Below are 20,531 nucleotides of genomic sequence, written 5' to 3'. Positions count from 1 at the left end.
CTCTGGTGTGCGATAACTAGGTCCAACACCACTGAGAAACATCCCCATAACATGAATTGTACACCACCATGCCTTACGGTCTTCACGGTCTACTGTGGCTTGAATTCAGTGCATGGGGGCCGCAGACAGTTTTTCAAATGACCCACGTGCATCTGTTTAGACAGTGGGGTTGAAGCCACCTGAAGAACAGGAAATGGTTTAATCATCCAAATATTTAAACAGTGCTGTGATTGTACACATTTCTGTTTGACATCTATTCACTTCAACCACAGATGCTTTCATCCACTGACTTGCACTAAATCAGACATGTCATCAGCATGTGTCCTTCCTTCTAGCTATGCTGCATGGTCATATATGTGGCACAATATGTGGGCAATGATCTCTCTGCTTGTACCAGTGTATTTTTTAACCAGTGTACTACTGAGTGTGCTCTGGCAAAAATAATTTCTGAAGGAAGCAATGATCCACGAATTGGTTGTACAATTATATTTTTATTAGACTTTTTTTCTCTATGCCTCCCCACCAAAAAAGCTCATATACAAACAAGTCTTTCTCATACAAGTCAGTTTTTACAAGCTTTAAATGATTATAGAGCCAGGATGCTGAAACATACAAAACCACCATTTCATTGATGGCAAAGTGAAACAAACAAACAAAAAATAAAAATAAATAAAAACGAAAAGAGAAACACAAAACAAAAGAACACTGGAAAATAAACATGTCACAGTCATTAAGTGCATTGTCGGCATGGTGAAGGACACATAAGCATAGAAAACAGCTTTTAGATAGCAGACCCCCCCCCCCTTCCCCCATCCCCAAAGTCAGACCTATAATCAAAACATGACATTAACAAAACAAAGAATAGGAATATATAAGCCTGCTTTTTCAAACACACTGAACATAACATACAAAGGAAAGCAGATCATAATATTTCATGCTTGGTATATACATTGTAACATTCAAAGATGTTGGCAAGAAATGGATCAGATGCCATGTCATAATAGTCTCCATTTCAGAAGCACAGCGCTGAACCAGTGGCCAGGTGGTTTCCATGCAAACGGAATGGATGCCATGGAGACCCTGCAGCTGCATTATGATGTCACAGACAGGGAAGAGAGAATTAAGAACCCAGAGTGCTTAGCAACACATACTCACATTCAGTGAGAAAAAGATAAAGAACGAAAAAAGAGAACATTGTTACAGGAAATTGGTTCTACAAACAATACACTGAGATTTGGAGGTTGAGGTTCGGACAATACTTCATCTCGCGGTTTACCAAGAACATTCTGGGTGTCTCTTTATAAACCCAAACAGCACATACCCAGAAATGTCATCTGGCACTCTGAACATTCATGAAAACATTCCCCTAAACAACAGTCAATACTGACTCCAAGTAGCCCAACCATGACAAAAAGCACAATACTGAAGCCAAAAGGGAAAAGCATCCTGAATGTGCAGGATGTGATGGTGTAATATCTGTAGTAAAAAAACTAGTAGATAAAGCAAGACAAAACCACTACTGTTTCAGGAAAGAAAGAAAGAGACAAAGACATGATGAGGATGAGGAGAAAGAATGGATACAGAAAGAAAAAGGAGGCAGAAAAAGAGAGAGGAGAGACGTAGGTGGGTGAATAGATATGAGAAACCCACAGTCCTCCTAGTCTTTTGTATAAACCTATTGTGTTTGAACCTGTTCTACAACACCTCTGCAGAGCATCCAACACCCCCCTCTCTCTCCCCAGATTCAAAGGAAAACTCTGAACTGTGTGTGTGTGTGTGACAAAGAGAGAGTAAGAGAGAAAGAGAAAAGAGAGAGAGAGAGTGTTCAGCATCCTTCTAATCTTCTCTTCTCTTAAGTTCTAGTACACAGAAGCCTGGCGCAGTGCTCAAACAAAACCACAAGCCTGATTGTGCTGATATCTGCAGGGTTTGGGTTTGGTCAGGGCCACACCGGAGGCAGGTCACCATCTCACCCACCTGCTGTCAGTGTGTGCTGTCATGATTATCATCTTCATCGCCACCTTGGCAAATCATCATCATCATCAGTAGTTTTAGTAGTCATCTTGATCTTCTTCATAGTTATTATCATCACCATCATCTTCATAATTATCATCATTATAATGTTCTTCTTCTTCATAGTCATTATCATCATCTTCATCTTCAATCATACAATTGCATCATACACTCAACTCTTCACAGCCTCAAACATGCCAAACATGCCAAACTTGCCACAGTCTGTTGCTCACACCTGATTGTTTGATGTGGGGAAGGAATACAATGTTCTGAACAGCATCAGAATCTGGAACACATCCGGACCCCTCACACACACACACACACCTGGTGTGGTTTGGTTCGGATCAGGACTCATACCAGATTCAGCTGCGGTGGATCCCACGCCATGCCACTTCTGGAGGGCTCAGAAACTGAAGGTGATGGGCGGCGTTATGGGTGAAAAACACAACGTGCTCTCCACTGCCCTCTGCTGGTATAAAGTTGGCATTGCGACTGCCTTTTGACATCCAAGGGCCTGAGTGGAGACATGGCTTTATGTCTGAGTCCTTACTCCATGGATCTCACAACAACCGCAACACACATGCACGGCCTTCCAAAGCATAAGTTACGCCCCGTAACTTCAAATGATCTGAAATTATCCTTCAGATCAAAACTCCCTGTTGGATTGTGTGTGCCATGTTTAAATAAGTGGTAGTGCAATAAAGAAGCCAAAGAAAGTACAGAGCTTCGTGGAAGCCCAAGTCTTTTTTTTTTTCTATGAGTGTTACAATTTATAGGATAGCAAAGTTGCTGTTTAATGAAGTTGTTTTTCCTGTCTCTTCATTGACTGCCATAGTTAAAACTCTCTCATGGTCCGTTCATGTGATGCGTGTGGAGTGCTTAAAGATGCTCAGACTCATATTGAAATTAAACAAGGGCCACATGAAGAAATCTTTTTTAGTTCATGTCATCCTCATTCTTCACCTAATTAACAGCTGAAAATGTGACCGTGTTCAACAGAAACGGGAAATATACTAAACCTGCAAGTGATTTGATACTGGCACCTCCAGAGGATATGACAGAAACCCAAAGAAATAGCTTCCAGAAAGACAAAAACAAACAAACAAACAAAAACAGGGCCGATGGGGTTTAAAGTATAAATGTCTTGATTTGTTCTTCTATATTTAACCTAACAGTAGGTTACTGCAAGATACAAAACACATTGATTTTCAACTTGCCTCCTTTTTGAATGTCAAATCTATAATACCTCTAGCAAGTTGCACTCTATTGTACCTACTACATATACATATATATTGTATACTGATGTGTGGTCATACAATATAAGCATAATATTGCAACTGGCAGGTGTATAATTGATATAGTCTTCATTTCCATAAGTAGCAATAAAAACATATACCCTTGTAGTTTTTATATCACAGATCATACACAGACATGACATTAACTAGTGGCAGAGATGGGGGGGGGGGGGTCATCTTTCACACCAGAAGGAGAACAGACAACACAGATGAAAAAGAGAAACATTCAGTCTGTCGGATGAGGGTGAACCACACTGTAGGCTTTTCACTCCAGTAGTGGCTGGCCACTGGACTGAGAAGGGACAGACCTAGACAAGAGTGTACATGTAAGTGTGTGTGTATGAGAGAGAGAGAGAGAGAGAGAGAGAGAGAGAGAGAGAGAGAGAGAGAGAGAGAGAGAGAGAGAGACAGAGAGTGTGTGTGTGTGTGTATGAGTATGAGTGTGTGTGTTTGTGTGTGTGTGTGTGTGGGTGTGTTTGTGTGTGTGTGTGTGTGTGTGAGTAAGAGTTTGTGTGAGTGTGTGTGTGTGTGTGTATGTGTATGTGTGTGTGTGTGCACATATGAGTTTGTGTGACTATGTGTACATTAAGTGATCTCAGAAAACACACAGCCTCTGAAGCCACTGCATGTTCTGTCAAGGGGATAAAAATGTCTTCCTCACACACGAAATAAAGCAAAGCATAGGCCAGGCATGCCTGTCAAAACACATGCAGAGAGAGGGAGAGAGAGAGAGTGAAAGAAAGAAATATAGATAGAAAGAAATAGAGAAATAAGAAAGGAAAGATACAAAGAAAGTCATAGATCCGATAATGGAAAGAAGGAAAGAAAGAAAGAAAGAAAGAAAGAAAGAAAACACAACTCTATTCTACAAACTCTGACTAGAGGCCAGGGTGCAGGCACACTTACAGGGCAGAGGTTCTGGAGAGGGCATGGTGTTTGAGGGCACCAAACACCATGGGCACACACCCACTAATCCATAAGTGGCATCCCTCCATCTCACACACACACACACACACACACACACACACACACACACACTAAATCGTACCTCAATCTTTTGTAATGATTTATACTGCATGTCAGAACTCACTCCCTCTTCTTTTGCCCTCTCCATCCCCATCTCTCTTGCCATCTCTTCCTCTTTTGGCCTTGGCAGTGGTGGAGAAGCAATGTGATTGGTTGCTGATGAGCTACCCACAATCCTTCAATCCTTCAGTATAAGGTGATGCCGCGCTCCTGTGTGCGTCTCCCAGAGCGGAGTGTCACAGAGTGAGTTCGGCACACGCTCATACCACACAGGGTCACATGATGGGTCTGCCCTCAGTCATGGAATGTGAAATACGTGGTACCCTGCATTACCAATGGGGATTCCATGGTAACCACCTCCACTGCCCCACTACTCTCCTCCACCCAGGTGAAAATGTCACATGGAGTCATGGAAACACCATCCCATTATGTCTCTTACGGTGCCTAAACTCCAATGGATGACTAAGGAGTCATCAATTCTCACTGGAGATGAAATGTCCTAAAGATGTGAGAGATGTTTGGTCCCAAATCAGAAAAGTGGTGAAAACAAAACACATCCTGAAATAAAGGATGTGAAAAAGGAGTCTGTGTGTGTGTGTGTGTGTGTGTGTGTGTGTGTGTGTGTGTGTGTGTGTGTATGCATCAACTTTCGGCATGTCAGTTCTTCTGTTCAGGGCACATTCTCTTCCTCTCTCTTCCTCTTTCTTTCTCTCCTTCTTCCTCGGTCTCCTTCTCACAACAAAAAAAAACAAAACACGGTAACATCCCAGAATGCTTTGCCACTGCTCCATGCCCGGCCAGGTGTCCCAGCTGTCACCACCAAGTGTCTGTGCCAAGTCCACGGGCTGCTGCCACATCTACCGGCCACACCGGCACAGCCGAGAGCGAAAAGAGGCCACGAGGAACGCTAGGGGGTTAGAGCTTCACCAAACCCCTACCACCAAATCAACAGTCTCCCTCCCTCCCACCCCCCCCCCTAAACCCCTTCGCTCCCTCACTTCCTCCCACCTCTTATTCACCCTTCTCGTAAATGAAAAAACCACCAGGTGGGGGGGAAGGGGGCAGGCAGGTGGGCACCTAGACGCTCCCCTCCACCTGTGCCGCCACACCCCTGCTCCCCCCTCCCGCGCCCTCCACCCCCTCCGCCTCACTTCTTGACGGCCTGCCGGTAGCTGTGCCTCTGGCCCTCGTTACGCTTGTTGTTGTTGCTGCTGCTGCCACTACCGCCGCCAGCCACTTGGGCGGCGCTAGAGTGACCGGTGGCGCCGGTAGTAGCATGAGTGGTAGTAGTGGCCGTCGCGCCAGCATTGGTGCCCTCGGCCACGTCCACGGCGGTGGTAGTGGTGATGGCGCTGGCCTTGCTGGGGGGGTCGCGGATGCTGCTGGCCAGGCTGCAGTCCTGCAGGGTGGGGCTGGAGTGGGTGCGCTGGAGGCCACCCTCCTCCAGGAGCTGGGCCTCGAACACGGACAGGTCCTCCTCACCGCTGCGCAGCTTAGCGCGCAGCAGCATCATGTAGGTGCCATAGCGTGTTTTCTAATTGGGGGGGGGGGGGGGGGGGGGGAGTATACAAAGGTCAAGGGAATGAACAGAAAGGGGGGAGACAGAGAGAGAGAGATCAAGGAAGGCAGGAAAGGAAAAAGTGAGAGAATGAGAGGCATGCGAAAGGTATGGACAGGAAAGAGAATGAAGATGGAGGGAGAGAAAGGGGTATGGAGGGCGGAAGAATGGACAGAGAAGAAATTAAAAAGAGGGAGAGAGAAAGAGAGGGATGGAGGGAGAAAAGGAGAGAGAATGGACAGAGAAGAGAAAGAAGAGAAATGCAAGAGGGGAAGGGAAAGAAATTAATTAAAGGTAAAGATGAGAACGAGAGAATCAAAGAGAGGAGACAGAGGAGAGGAGAGGGAAAGACAGTTTAAGGGGATGGCAAAAGAAGAGAAAAACAGAGAGAGGGGGGCAAAGAGAAGAGACGATATTTAAATCACATACTGTACCAGCCGCTGTGCTAGTAACATCAATTTAAATGTAGCATGCCAGCTAAAGGCTGCACTTTAGAGAGTAAACACTGGACCACTGCTTAAATCTACTCTGGAAGTTTGCCCAGAGTACATAAAACAATGTTAAACCCTCGAAAATGCATTTAAACTTAATATACATTTCATACAGATACTTTGGCATCTTAATGGTCTTCTTAATGAAGACCTTAATGATCTGCTTCCTTTATGGACAAATTGACCATATCATGGCAGCCTTCCGATTGGCTTCCTTCTTCCAAATAGAGAAAAAGAGCCTTGTTTCTCACCTCAAACTCTAGGTACTCATCTCGCAGGCGATACTCCTCAAGCTCGCGACCTTTGACCTTGCGGTCAGGTGGATAGGAGCGCAGCTCCACAAGCTCGCTTGTGATGGCGCGGAACCGAGCCTCATGAGCCTGCATCTGCTCCTCCTGAGAGAGAAAGAGAGAGACCACAGACACTCAAATGACTGTACAGTGAACAAGCGAGTGAGCATAAAGCTAGATGGTATCTCATTTCACTGAACACACACTTGACAGGTCAGTCAGTTAATTCCATATACTTCATCCTCATGCCAATCATCTGTTCAAACACACTTTTGTTATACATCCAAGGGCCAAAGCAATTTCATTGTCACAAGGTGTAAAGACACATCGAAATATCAAGAGAAAAAGATGGTTAAGAACAGTTAGGGGATACAGAGCCATACACATTGGGGTTGATGGTATCTTATTTCATGTATCTGTAGGGCACTGAACACACAGCGATGACAAGTGTGTTTACATGACAAATGAGTCTTCAGACAAGCAATACAGGAGGAGTCATTTCATTTCAATGGAAAGAGAAGACAACAGAGAGGCAGATGAAGAGAGAGAAAGAGAGATGGAGAGAGAAAGAGATAAAGAGAGAGAGAGAGAGATAGAGAGAAAGAGAGATTAGTATAAGTATAGGAGAGAGATTTAGCCTAGAAATCTAGACACACCCTAGCGGCAGCAAATTACATTTGCTTCCAGGGCTAGTCTAGCACTCTCCGTTGGCTTGAGAGCTCGAAAATGTAAACTTCTATCAGGCCAATCAAATCGTGTATAGAGTCGTTAGGCGGGCTTAACATAATGATTGATGGCAGAGTTGCAACGGTTTGGCTTGAATTCCCTGCTACTTGAAAACAAAGAAGATGGACGTTGCAGTTGGCCAACAGTGTGACACGAGTTAAGCTTGTTTTAAGTTGGCAAAAGTTTGAACCAGCCAACTAGCTCCGCTGGTGGGAAAACACATGGGACTCAGCGCTGTCCTATTGAGTGCAGAGGGAATTTGAAAGACAACCGATTATCCCACCCCTCGGACTGAGCACTGCGAACGGTGAGTGCCCAGACCCTACATTTTAATGTGGGTCTGGCTCGTCAGGCTAAGAGAGATTAGGAGAGAGAGAGGAAGAGAGCATTAGTTAATAAACTCAACCCCACAGTTTTTGTCCAGACGTCAGTGTCATGTCATCCCAGTTGGTATGAATGTTGTGATGTGACGTACGTTGTAGTGTCAGTGGGGTGGAAGAGGAGTTAGGAGTCATTTTGCTTGAAAGGTACGACCCTGACATTTCCTGGAGGCTACACTGCCCATGTACCCATCTGTTCTCTGCTCTCTCTCTCTCTCTCTCTCTCTCTCTCTCTCTCTCTCTCTCTCTCTCTCTCTCTCTCAGCCCCATCATACATCCACCACTGAGAGACACACTGACAGACTCTAGATTGAATCCAGACAAAGCAATCATTATCATAATCATCTATGACAGTTTATTGATCCACAGTTTCTCTTTTTCAGATATACACAGGAGAGGTGTTACATTCCTTGAGCCGTAGGTTACCGGTTTTACATTCTTTGTACTGTGTTGTAGTATCTCAAAATCTCGACTTTTTATCTCAACATTTTGACTAAATATCTCCAAATATTGACTTAGTACCTCTGAATTTTGACTGATTTTGTCTAAGCCAATATCCAGCAATTGAAAAAATGTGACCGTGGTCTCACTGTGGAGGGTCACATATGAGTGGACTATTCACAATAGAAGATCATTCTCTCTGTATCAGTCCTGACGGACACATTAAGCCATCATCACCTATGACAGCTCATCCATCCACAGTCATAACATGTAACCATCACGCACATCACTGTCCATCGGAGAAATAAGCAGTGAACACTATGGCTCAATATTTCTGGTTTGGATGGGCAGTGCAGTAGTTGATGTTTCAGAATAATGAATCAGAACAGCCCGTCATTGTTATGTGACAATTAATGGAACCCAGTCTTCTGGAAAGATTTGGTTTTACAAAGTAATCAAGGCAACACGTCAGAGTTAGCTATCCTACATTAGCATAACATTGTTAACCATTTCAAAACCGAGTTGTCAAGTAGGTGAAGTTGTATACAGTGTCGGGGGAGGGACCAATTAGCTCCCCACATCAGAGATCAGGCAGGGGGAGTAGAGATGCATACAAACCGTTTCAAGGTCATTAAGGGATTTTTTTCATGAAAAACTAAATTTCTTAGGATTCAACCAATGGCTGGAGTACATCTTTAAAAAGTCTTATGAAGCCAGGTAAAAATGAAAGTAATCAATGTAAGTAATGTACTCAATTATTACACTTTATCGGTTACTTCTTCCTTGTGCAATTCGTGGGTCACCTTCCATTGCAATCATAACTTAAGAGTTTCCATTTCTATTCAGATTCAGGTTGAGCAAAGGCAGTGTCACCACCTAAGAAGCAGTCAGCCAATGTTTGAAACCAGAGCCTGAATGTTGCATGCACAGAGCCTGTACCTTTTGCTTTGGATGAAAGCACCTGCTAAATCACTCACTTTTCACGACTTTCCTTTACACTCACTCATTTTACTTCAGTTTAGAGACATATGGGCCTCTATCTTGGTGATCTAAAACAATGTGCTCAGGGATGTGGCCATTAACGACCTAAGGTGTGGTCTTGGCACATTATCTAAAAGGATAAATGTCCTTAGGTTTTTTATTCAGTCATTTGAATATTATTGGGGTAAGTGTTTTTTCAGGCTGTTTTTCGATGGTAATCCATTGTCAGTCAATAGTGAAAGTAATTAACTGTGTATAACTGTTCTTTTTAACTGACTATGACACCACATTGAAGTTAGTTTCACTTTGCCAATGAGTTCAAATAATAGACGAGTGCAGATATGTGTAGGCGATACTCTGCAGAGCTAGGTTTTAGTAAAGCATAGTTTAGTGGAATACCAGTTCCATATGGTCTCGCATGCAAGTAGATTCCTTAAAATGCGCCGCTGACTATCAAAATACCGATGCGCTGTTTGAAGTTGCACTGCTTGCTGTTAAAGGGAATGACAGATCTCATTTTTATTGGTTTAAAGGATGTTACGCTCAAAACACACCGCCCTGTTGCGCCAGGCATCCGACATTTTATAACGTTTGATAACAAAACCACCCACACTGTGGACTGGACAAACCCCTAAGCTACTCGCGAGTGACCTTGCGTTTAAATCGCCGAGATAGGGCCCATAAAGTGCTTACCTGTGTGAGCTTGGAGGCGGCGCCTGGTAAAAGGGGCCGGCTAAACTTCTTCTGGGATCCAATGGCTGCAGGCAGGGGCGGGGCTGAGAACATGGCCGCCACTGTGTTGATGCGGGTGATCCAAGACTGCATCTGCTCAGCGTTCCTGTGAGTTAAATGCACACACACACGCACCCGCACCCGACGTACACAAACACAGACACACACACGCACACAAACACAGGTTTAATAATTAGCACTAACACTCTATAACATATATCTTCTCTAATTGGTGATTATGACAACTAAAGGCAAGTGTTAACGTCTCTGGCAGAATCTTTCGTTTGATGGGAGGAAGTATTTTAATGGCCAATTAACAGCAAGGAGAAGCCTCTGACAGAACAGTTACATACACACAAAAAAGAGAGAGGACACACACACACACACACACACACCTGTGTGCATACAGTATGAGTGCATCTGAGTGTTTGTATGTATGTGTGTGTGTGTGTGTGTGTGTGTGTGTGTGTGTGTGTGTGTGTGTGTGTGTGTGTGAGAGAGCAAGAGAGAGAGAGGGAGAGAGAGAGCGAGAGATGGAGAGAGAGAGAGAAAGAAATAGAGTGTGTGTGTGCGCGCGCATGTGTGTGTGTGAGAGAGTTTGAATCTAACTGACTGCAGATGAAGTACTGCATGCACTACTCCCACAGGACCACATGCTCTGCTCCAGTTGCAGCTGCATTGTCCCAGATACAGACACACACACACACACACACACACACACACACACACACACACACACAGAGAGAGAGAGAGAGAGAGAGAGAGAGAGAGAGACAGACACACACACACACATTTGAAAACCCATGTATAAATGAGTACACACAAACACAGGCACGCACCCACCCACCCACACAAACACACAGGCCTATAGAACAGGGTGGATCCCTAAGGCTATAACAAAATCCTCCAGAGCTCCTGAGCAATAAACTCAACTAATGCCACCGGTCTGTTTGTCTATCTGTCACTCAGACCTTTTCCCCTCCTGCAGGTAAATGTGTGTGTGTGTTTGATGTGTGTCTCTCTCTTTGTGTGTGTGTGTGTGTGTGTGTGTGTGTGTGTGTGTGTTATCTGCAGACCTTTAAAACATTAAACTACAGGACCACCACCAGTCTGTTTGTCTAATCTGTCACTTACTGTACGTACACACCGCCGCCGACTTGAGCTTCCAAAGATTCAGGAAGTCATTCATTTTCAATGGAAGCAGTCTTCTCTCAGCTGCAAGAAGCGGCAAATCCGTCGGTGTCCATTTTTGGGCGTCTTGAGCGACAAGCAGAAAGTTGAAAGTAAGTCAACTTTATGGTAATGTGCTATGACGCGGTTCAGCGACCCAAAGAAGCGTCCAAAGCTTCCCTGTACTTTTTTGACAAGTGTCCTTGACAGGGTGACCCGAGCTTCTTTGGAAGCTCAAGTCGGCAGTGGTGTGTACGTACAGTAAGACTTTTTAATGTTGCAGGTAAGTGCTTCCATTTGCTTTGAAGGTAGATACTGTATGTGTGTGTGTGTGTGTGTGTGTGTGCGCGCATGTTTGTGGGAGAGAGACTTTTCCCTCCCGCAGGCAAGTGCTTCCATTTGCTTTGAAGGTGTGTGTGTGTGTGTGTGTGTGTGTGTGTGTGTGTGTGTGTGTGTGTGTATGTATATGTGTGTGTTGTGTTTGTGTGCGTTGTGTGTGGAATAAAAACATACAACCATATCAATAAACATTACATTGTCATTACAATTAATAGTTTGTGAGTCTATAAAAGGACACAATTAATAGATCTATGCACCCATACATAGATCCATGGCTAAAATGCAGAGGGAGAGTGTGCAGTGAGAATGCAGTGTGTCTCAAAAGAGTGTAGGAAGACATTTTTAGCCTTAAAAAGTAGTGCCATATATGTGTGATCTATATTCATCCATTTACATGTTTGGGGTTGTTTGTGAGCTTGTTAAACATGGAAATGTACAAGTAAGCAGAAACGGAGAGAAAAAAAATGATGGTCAACATCTGTGGAATGTCTGTTCAAGGTGTTGATGTGGAAGCATGCTGCTTCTGTATGGGCCTTGGAGAAGGTTCTGTCAGGCTTACTCTCAGAAAGTTGGCGCCCTGGGCTCATTTACTGCCTTGGGGTCAATCTTGACTAGATTCCCTGGATGTCGGTCGTTAGGGGATACATCCTTATAGATATAGCTGATGGGTAAGGTAATGAGGTCGTAAAATGGTTGACATACCAGTAATGGAGATGTAATGCCTGTCAGAAGGGTATAAGAAGTCCCTTTTGTATTGTAACAGCAGACTGCGCCTGTTAGCCACATGACGTGAGTCTCCGGTGCCGTAAATAAAGCTGAACAAAGCTCTGAGATTTCTGACCGACCACCGACACGAAAACTCTTTGACCGATTCCTGAATTTCATACCGCAAGCGGTAAAAGAGGTGAAGGAGGTAAAGCCAAAGTCCTTTTAGGCAAGTCCCTCCACTCGGCGGCCATATTGCAACGCTTTTTGGGCACTTATCGGGCATCTATTTTGGCAGAAATGCGCGTGTGCAAGGCTTCACGATACCAATCTTGCTCCAGTGGTGAGGTCACAACATATGATTGGCACAATATATTCACAACACAACACATGATTGGCTCAATGTATTCACATGTGGACGTTTTGCCGTGGAAGGGGTGGGATATGTGTAGACAACTGACATATTGGCGTTACAAACTAACCCCATGCATTTCTATATAGGATTTCTCATTAGAAAGTCTCTGGTAAAGCCTCCAGTCAGGCAGGTAGAAGACATTTGGTCACCTGTGTGTGTGTGTGTGTGTGTGTGTGTGTGTGTGTGTGTGTGTGTGTGTGTGTGTGTGTGTGTGTGTGTGTGTGTGTGTGTGTGTGTGCGCGAGACTCACGGGGCCTGAAAAAGGTAAAGCCTCCAGTCGGCGGTGCGCAGGTAGAAGACGTTGGGCCGCTTGCTGTAGTCGGTGGCGCGTACGGCCAGGGAGTGGTGAATGGACACGGCGTTCTTCAGGTCCTCTTCAGACAGCTGCTTATCCGGCCTGTACTCACCCTAAAGACACACACACGCACGCACGCACGCACACACACATACGCACGTACAAACACACACATACACACACACAAACATACGCAGACATACGCATGTACAAACACACACACACAGGGAAGGATATGGGAAGAGATATATGATGCATATGAATGGGAGAGAATATGTTTGTTTACACAATACCAGTCAAAAGTTTGGACACACCTACTCATTTATGGGCCTTTATTTGTCTGACTATTTTCTATTTTCTTACCCTCTCAACAACCTATTAACTGGATATCGTTTCCCAACAGTCCTGATGAAGTTTAGATGTATTAGACTATAGATGTTGAGCAATTGCTGGCTGCTTTTCATTCACTCAAGAAGTATTCTAGATGACCATCTCATGGAGCTGATTGTGATGATGACGATGGTCATAATGACCACACTGGAAGTCCCATAAAGTATGTTCTGAACCCTGACCTTGACGCATCTCTGGCATGATTTAAACCCATCAGAGGTTACAGCAGTACACCCTGTCTGTTCACGGAGCCCAGCCGATGACCTCATGTCTGGACGGCTGTGGCACCACTCAGGGGTTGTGGTGGGGCACAAATGACATCATGGTCACGCGTCCGGCCCAACACGGAACCGCTGACCAAACCCACTGGCCTTGCCAGTGCTAATGCTAACCTATGCCAACCCGTGCCAACCTGTGGCCAAGGCCAAGACGGCCCATCCATATGGAAGGGCCGGGCCGATGCCAGCGCTACAGTAAAAACACACCCTGATGAAAATGCCCTCTGGTCCAAAGAGGAGTCCACTGCAAGCTGTGCTACTGCCCTCCTGTTGCCCCACCGAGTGGAGAGCACATACACCTGACCACCAGCCAAAAAGCTGTCTCTCTCACACTAGGTATTTCCTCCCAAACATGCTTAGTAGGTGCTCTTACCTTCCCTGGATCTTCCCTGACAAGAGACCCAAGGATGAAAACATTAAAGGGCCGAGACTATAAAAGCTCTTTTCATTGAGTCACTATAAGAGACTTTCACTGAAGTACTCTTTTAATCTGGATTAGTGTTATTCCCTGTACAGGAAACCAGCCTTTAGGCTTCATTTTAAAGCAATATGAACAGAGCGTGGGGCCATCATGTTTTTTCTTTGTTTTTGTGACAGTGAGGGCTGACTGAGTGTCTATGCTCATACCTCTACCACAGGACAATTCCGTGCAAAACTGTCACATCCATAATGGCAACACAATGCAATGGTATTTAGTTTGCGTTATCGACGTGACGTGAGCCGAGTTTTGCGTGGAATTGCCCCACACACCTGGAGAAGTGAGACTCACCTTCTGCAGGTAGAGGATTGCACCCTTTAGAACCGCATAGAACGTCTTCCATCCTCTCTTGCCACGTGGCGCTGACAGAACAAGAACCAAAACACAACACAACATTGTAGGAACAAGGGTGATGCTTTTCAGAAACAGAGTACATTTTTATACCTATTCAGTCTATGGTTTATATTTATACTGTACATCAATGACATAACCAAGAACTTTAAAAACCAGGTTTAAAAGCAAAGTCAGACCTTTTTTAAATACTAAATACCTAATAAACACACTGCTGTAAATGTATGTTAATATCTAGTAGCTATATCCACAGCCACACTTCATCATCTGAGGTCCTCCCAAAAAGTGGAAAAAAGTCTTGAAGCCTGCACAAACCCTGTGCTGTCACACTTAATGTATTCATTAAGGAGGTAACCTAGTTAAAGTCATACATCTCTTCGTCTTCCTGGCTCCTGCCTCGTGCTGTGGATTCCCACTGCAGTGTTTTAATACAGGGAGACTAGGCAGCAACACAACACAACACTAACAGCTGGCCGTGTGTGTGTGTGTGTGTGTGTGTGTGTGTGTGTGTGTGTGTGTGTGTGTGTGTGTGTGTGTGTGTGTGTGTGTGTGTGTGTGTGTGTGTGTGTGTTAAAACACCTTTCATGACTTGTCATCATGCTGGGTTAACACAAAACCAAACACAAATATACAGTATACACACCAATGTCTATACTCTAAGCAACATGCATACAGCATCAGATTTTTCTGTATTGGTTTTCAGATTAAGAGCAAATATGTTGGATGTGTAAATGATGCTGTATATGTGGGAACATACATTGGGAGCCTTATTTAAATGTACTGTCGAGCAAAGTGCAAAGTCTAAAGTCTGTACCTGAAGCCAATTCAATAACTTGGCCAAATCTATTTTACTAATTTAATACCACAAGCACAATTATTGGTGGGTCAGCTACGTGCTCCCACATGTCATACCATGCAAGAGACACTTTGCTCATTGCCCAACTTTGCCTGACATTTATATTAGGTCCCATTATTTAGAAATGTGACATATGCCGACATATCCATTACAGATTGATTTAGAATAAGTGCATACTGCAAAGACTTACTGTGTGTAGATAAAATCCTACACATTTACATCCATTCAGAAGTGTTTATATCAATTTCTATTTTGTTGAGTACCGGTATACGTTTGTCAGTGCACGGGCTAGTGGTGTGTGACGCCATAGGACGTGGTGTGACACATACTTCTCTTGCCGTCACAGTCGGCGTGGACCTTGCGGATGAGAAAGCCGTTCTTGTAGAGCAGAGCTCCAGAGTGGGGAGTGTCCCCATCACGCGAAGACGAGTTGCCACGACAATCACCCAGCTCAGAGAAGGACTTCCTCAGCTCCTCTTCGTCTCTGGGGAGAAACACACACACACACAGAGAAATACGTCAGAGGATTACAATGACATCTAAAAAAGCAATTAGGTAAGTCAGGCTATCTTCTCATTCTCATTCACAAGCACAAACAAGTTAGAGCATCGATCCTCCCTCGTACACACACACACACACACACACACGTACGTACACACGCACCACGCACAAACAAATAAGTCAGACTGTCCACTTTTATTGTACCCCCCTACACACGTACCTCAGGTCAGAGTGCATCTTCTAGTTCTCCCTCACAGTAATTCTCATACAGCTACTGTATAGGCAAAGTTAGACTATCATCCTTACAACCATCATCTCTCTCTATCACAAACACACACAAACATTCACACACACACACACACACACACGTGCTACATGAGGCTGTTCAGACAAGCCTTCGATTATCTGGTGTGAGAGTGTGGTCCATTACAACCTTTAGTAGTGCAAATGAAAACAGGATCAGACACACACTAATTAATTAAGTGCTCATGTTTGCGATCATTATCTTCATCATCATCATCATCATCATCTTTATCATCCGACTGTGACATCCACTGTTAGAGATAAAATTCAATTACACCTCACGTCCATATTCCATCTGACCAGAGCGTATTTTTATGCTTCACTTCACTTTTTAGTGCATGTGAAGCGTACACATACAAAAACACATTGTTACGTCATGTCAGAGATGGAGGCAGTGTAAATTGATTAATTTACCTTTCACCCGTGGCTATGCCTTGTGGCGTAAATTCCCATTTAGTCTCACAGACGAGAGCCGTCAGATACTCCCAAATTATTTAGCACTGCAGTCTGTGACTGAGAAGACTCCTGATATATGTTCATGTGAACTGTCCATCCCCTTTAATAGCCCATTCTATGAGGAACCTCTTGGTTGAATATGTTAAAGTAAAGTAGGTAACCGCCTAATTGAATATCATCATCATTGCCAGAACCACCACCCATCTGGGGGTGCCATGGGGCAAGTGGGTAGAGCGTTCATATGTAATTCGGATCCAAGCGCCCACGGGGACCTGGGATTGAGTCTGACTCCGGACATTCCCCAACCCCACCCCATCTCTCCCATTCGCTTCCTGTCACTCTCTTCATTGTCCTGTCTGATTAAAGGCATAAAAGCCCAGAAATATACTTACAAAAATAACTATCACCATCACCACCAATATCACTAAAACTAGTCTCAATATCAGGATCTCTTCATAAACATCATCACTATCATAATAACCATCATCGTAATCACTAATACTACAATCATCATCATCTTCCCCATGTACAGCACAGACTCAGAGCCATTGTGCTTCTGTCTGAATTAGATATGGTGGGCATGGCATGCCTGAGGCGTCCCTCACTCGGCCTAATGAAAGTGGAAAACAAAATGGAATCAATTCCCATTAAGCTAGACCAATGAATCATGGCAGCTCCTCTTGCTTTTTCACACCCGGTTTGCATCACCCACAACAGCCAGTTCAGTGGTATAACTGTTTAACCAGATGTCCAATAAACATTACATTACATTGTTTGTGAAGAAATGACTCTCAAATATACTTCTTTTGTTTCAGCTTTCCTTAAGAACATTACTCATCTGAGGGCTCAAAGCACTTTACAATTTTATGCGTCACAATCACCCATTTTCACTCATCCTCATAGCCCAATGATGGAGGGAGCAGTCTGGGGGTTCAGCATCTTGCTCAGGGACACTTCCAAGATGGTCAGGAGGAGCCGAGCTCGAACCAGCAACCTTCTGGTTTGCCCAAAGACTTCTCTACCTGAGCTATACTGTAGCTATACTGTGCTTCAGAGAGTAAAAGTCCTACCACAAATATGGGTCCAACCATTTAATCACTAAACCAGCTGAAATCATCTGTGTGAAGTGCACTGGCAGAGGGAATACACGGCAGGATATTATATGGCAGCACTTTTTCTGCCCGACACTGTTTAAAGATGGAGTGTGGCTCTGTAATCTGCTTTTTGTGTGGACTCTCATGTTGGGCTGCGTGACCTGCCTACTCTAATCCACTGCACTTGTGACTTGACAAAATGGAGAAAAAAAGTCTCCAAATCAAGGCGCTCATTGAGTTAAAATATCTGTATTTAACTGACATGTTTAAAACTGGACAGTTTAAAACTGGCTTGAGCCAGTGAAGACAATTTAAATCAAGGAGTGCCTTGGTATGGACTTTTTAAAAATCAAGGAGTGCCTTGGTATGGACTTTTTAACTCAATGAGTGCCTTGGTATGGACTTTTTGACTCAATGAGTGCCTTGGTATGGACTTTTTAACTCAATGAGTGCCTTGGTATGGACTTTTTTTCAACTGACTTCCACCCTGGACACCAAAGAGCTCCTGACAAAAGCAACAATTCCATCGCAACGTGTATGTAAAAACATGGCATGGTATGTACGGACAGGCCGCAATTTGGTAAAACGGCAGACTGTGGAGAATAGCTAGTTATATTTTTCTGTGTCATATATATTATGTGTTCATGGGAGGGTCAGGGGGAAACTGGCCTCTATTTGGTGGTGAAAAATGTGTAATCCAAATTGTCATTAAATGTGTCAATGTGTCACTTTCTGAGATAAATACCACATAAAAAATGAAGCACAGCGTGTAGTTTCTGCAAAGGCGCTGATCATGCTGATTATATATATAAATGTACATATATCTCTAAGACATTTTAGGACTGAGCATGGCCACAACCTTTGTCTTAAATACAGTACCACATCAACTGAGCTTCAATTATTTTTAAAGGGACACCAGGCAACGTTTTCGTGTTAATTAATCATCTTCGTAAGTCGGTATATGGTTAAATGACTCATTACGGGGCGAATGAAGGCTCTCTCGCCCGCCCCTACTGCCTGTAGAAAGAATATCCCACTTGCAAGTTCGGTGTATCCTACCCGCCGACCGAAGCAGGATCAGTTTACAGCACAGAGGCAGGCTAACGAAACGCTAGAGATTGTTGCAAACGTGTGTATAATGGCAGAGCCGGCGAAGAAGCAGCGAAAACCCTTGACGGAAGACGCAAAGAAAAGGAAAAGAGCTTCAGACCGAGCGAGGGGGAGTTTCGTAGAGAAAAAGCATCAGGCTTGCCTGGTGTCCCTTTAAAAGACTGAGAGAGGAACGTGCCAGCCATCTCCCTCATATAATGAATGCTAAGGAAAAAGCCATGGGGTCCCTCTCTTAGGCATCTGGAGAAACTTTTCTTCAATCTGAAGCACCAGCTGAAATCATTTCATCCCTCTGCTCTGGCTGTGATCATCACACGGCACCTGCCTAAAGGAAAACTGTCCTCCTTACAGACCAACACAACTGCTGCACTCTCTAGTCCTTGTTTCTCTTTTTCATCTCTCAAGCTCACTCATCCTCTCTCTTCCTCTCTCTCTCCCCCTCTCTCCTGTTCCCCTCTGTGTCAACTAACGAGCCACTCTACTTGATCAAAAGGCTGCTGGCATGAAAGTGACCGTATCGATCGCTTTTTCTCCCCTTGTCTTTTTTTGTCCCACCACACGGGACTAAAAGACTGGCTAGTCCTTGATGGCTCTTAGAGGCCTGTGGAATATGTTGTGTTTGCATGTGTGTGTGTGTGTGGACTGAGAAGCCGATGGAATGTGTATGTGCGTGTCTGTGTGTGTGTGTGTGTGTGTGTGTGTGTGTGTGTGTGTGTGTGTGTGTGTGTGTCTGTGCGTGTGTGTGTGTGTGTGTGTGTGTGTGTGTGTGTGTGTGTGTGTGTGTGTGTGTGTGTGTGTGTGTCTGTGATTTAGACACAGCCTCTGTATGTGTAATCCAAGTAGACACAGCCTGTGTGTGTGTGTGTGTGTGTGTGTGTGTGTATGTATGAGTGGACAGAGCCATCTGCAGCCTTTCAGATAGAGTCACACTGATTCGTCTCACCAAGGGAGACAAGTCGCTGTTCCTGCTTTTCTCAAAATGTGTGTGTGTGTGTGTGTGTGTATGTGTGTGTGTGTGTGTGTGTGTGTGTGTGTGTGTGTGAAGAGGCTACTGCAGCAGAGGTTTAACCTTGAGGCTGTGTTGTGTCGATGCAATGATTAGAAATCCAATGGGTTCTGCGAGACACACACACACACACACACACACAGTCATCTGTTCTCAAGTGCATTAGTTCAACAGGTAGAAAACGCAGCAGGGCCTGCAGCAGCTTCCATCAGAGAAAACACTGAAAAATAAAAGAATACATCCCGTCCACTGTTGGGAAAAAAGGAGCAATCTTAGATTTGTCTCTATCTGAGATTCCCTTTCAACGCCTTTGGGAATCCCTGTGAGGAGTTCAGGCCTTACAGGCCAACATCAGTCTCCAGCACTGGGACAACTCTCTGGAGGAACTAAAATACTTTTTTAGCCCAACACGCTTTTTGGGGCAGAGAGGGTTCTAGAAAGAGCTGACTTCATGGTGAACTCCCTTTCAATGAATGACCAGTTTACCACAAAAGGGTTGAACCTGCAACTTAATTGTACTAAAACATACTGTAAATATACTAGACTGCATTTCCGCAGAGAAAATACAAAGTTTGTGCTTGCTCGGCAGTAGCAGAGCCTAAGGGTCACTGGATGAGCCATGGAAATAAAATCAGTGCCCTGAATTGTGCATCACAAAAAAAACAAAAAATATGACTGAAATAAAGACAGTTATTAATGAAGAGAAACTTGGGCAAAAAGGAGGAATGGAAATGACATAACTCCTGAATTAGTGACTATCAAAGATTCTAGAACAGAGCAAGATAGATAGTTACGTCATAGGCATGAAGTACGCTCTGTTCTAGAATCTTTGGTGACTATACACCCATTGC

General features: G+C 44.3%; 1 protein-coding gene across 4 annotated transcripts in view; it reads right to left on the bottom strand.

The window, feature by feature from the left end:
- Positions 1 to 5,338: 5,338 nt before the first annotated feature.
- The window catches only part of LOC121699834 (PH and SEC7 domain-containing protein 1-like), a 95,074-nt gene continuing 79,881 nt past the window's right edge, over positions 5,339 to 20,531 (bottom strand). For 3 of the 4 annotated variants that reach the window (XM_042082291.1, XM_042082292.1, XM_042082293.1), the window contains 6 exons: positions 15,540 to 15,694; positions 14,295 to 14,365; positions 12,813 to 12,970; positions 9,895 to 10,039; positions 6,635 to 6,778; positions 5,339 to 5,868 (listed from right to left, as the gene is read on the bottom strand). In XM_042082291.1, the coding sequence (XP_041938225.1) occupies positions 5,482 to 5,868; positions 6,635 to 6,778; positions 9,895 to 10,039; positions 12,813 to 12,970; positions 14,295 to 14,365; positions 15,540 to 15,694 (1,060 nt within the window). In that variant the 3' untranslated portion in view covers positions 5,339 to 5,481. Of the gene's footprint in view, positions 5,869 to 6,634; positions 6,779 to 9,894; positions 10,040 to 12,812; positions 12,971 to 14,294; positions 14,366 to 15,539; positions 15,695 to 20,531 lie in introns of those variants that run through there. The other variant, XR_006027053.1, reaches the window with a different exon arrangement.

The sequence above is a fragment of the Alosa sapidissima genome, chromosome 24 (assembly GCF_018492685.1).
Source record: "Alosa sapidissima isolate fAloSap1 chromosome 24, fAloSap1.pri, whole genome shotgun sequence".
Lineage (NCBI taxonomy): Eukaryota > Metazoa > Chordata > Actinopteri > Clupeiformes > Clupeidae > Alosa > Alosa sapidissima.
Note: the sequence above shows the minus strand (reverse complement) of the source record. Positions and strands in the feature narration are given on the sequence as shown.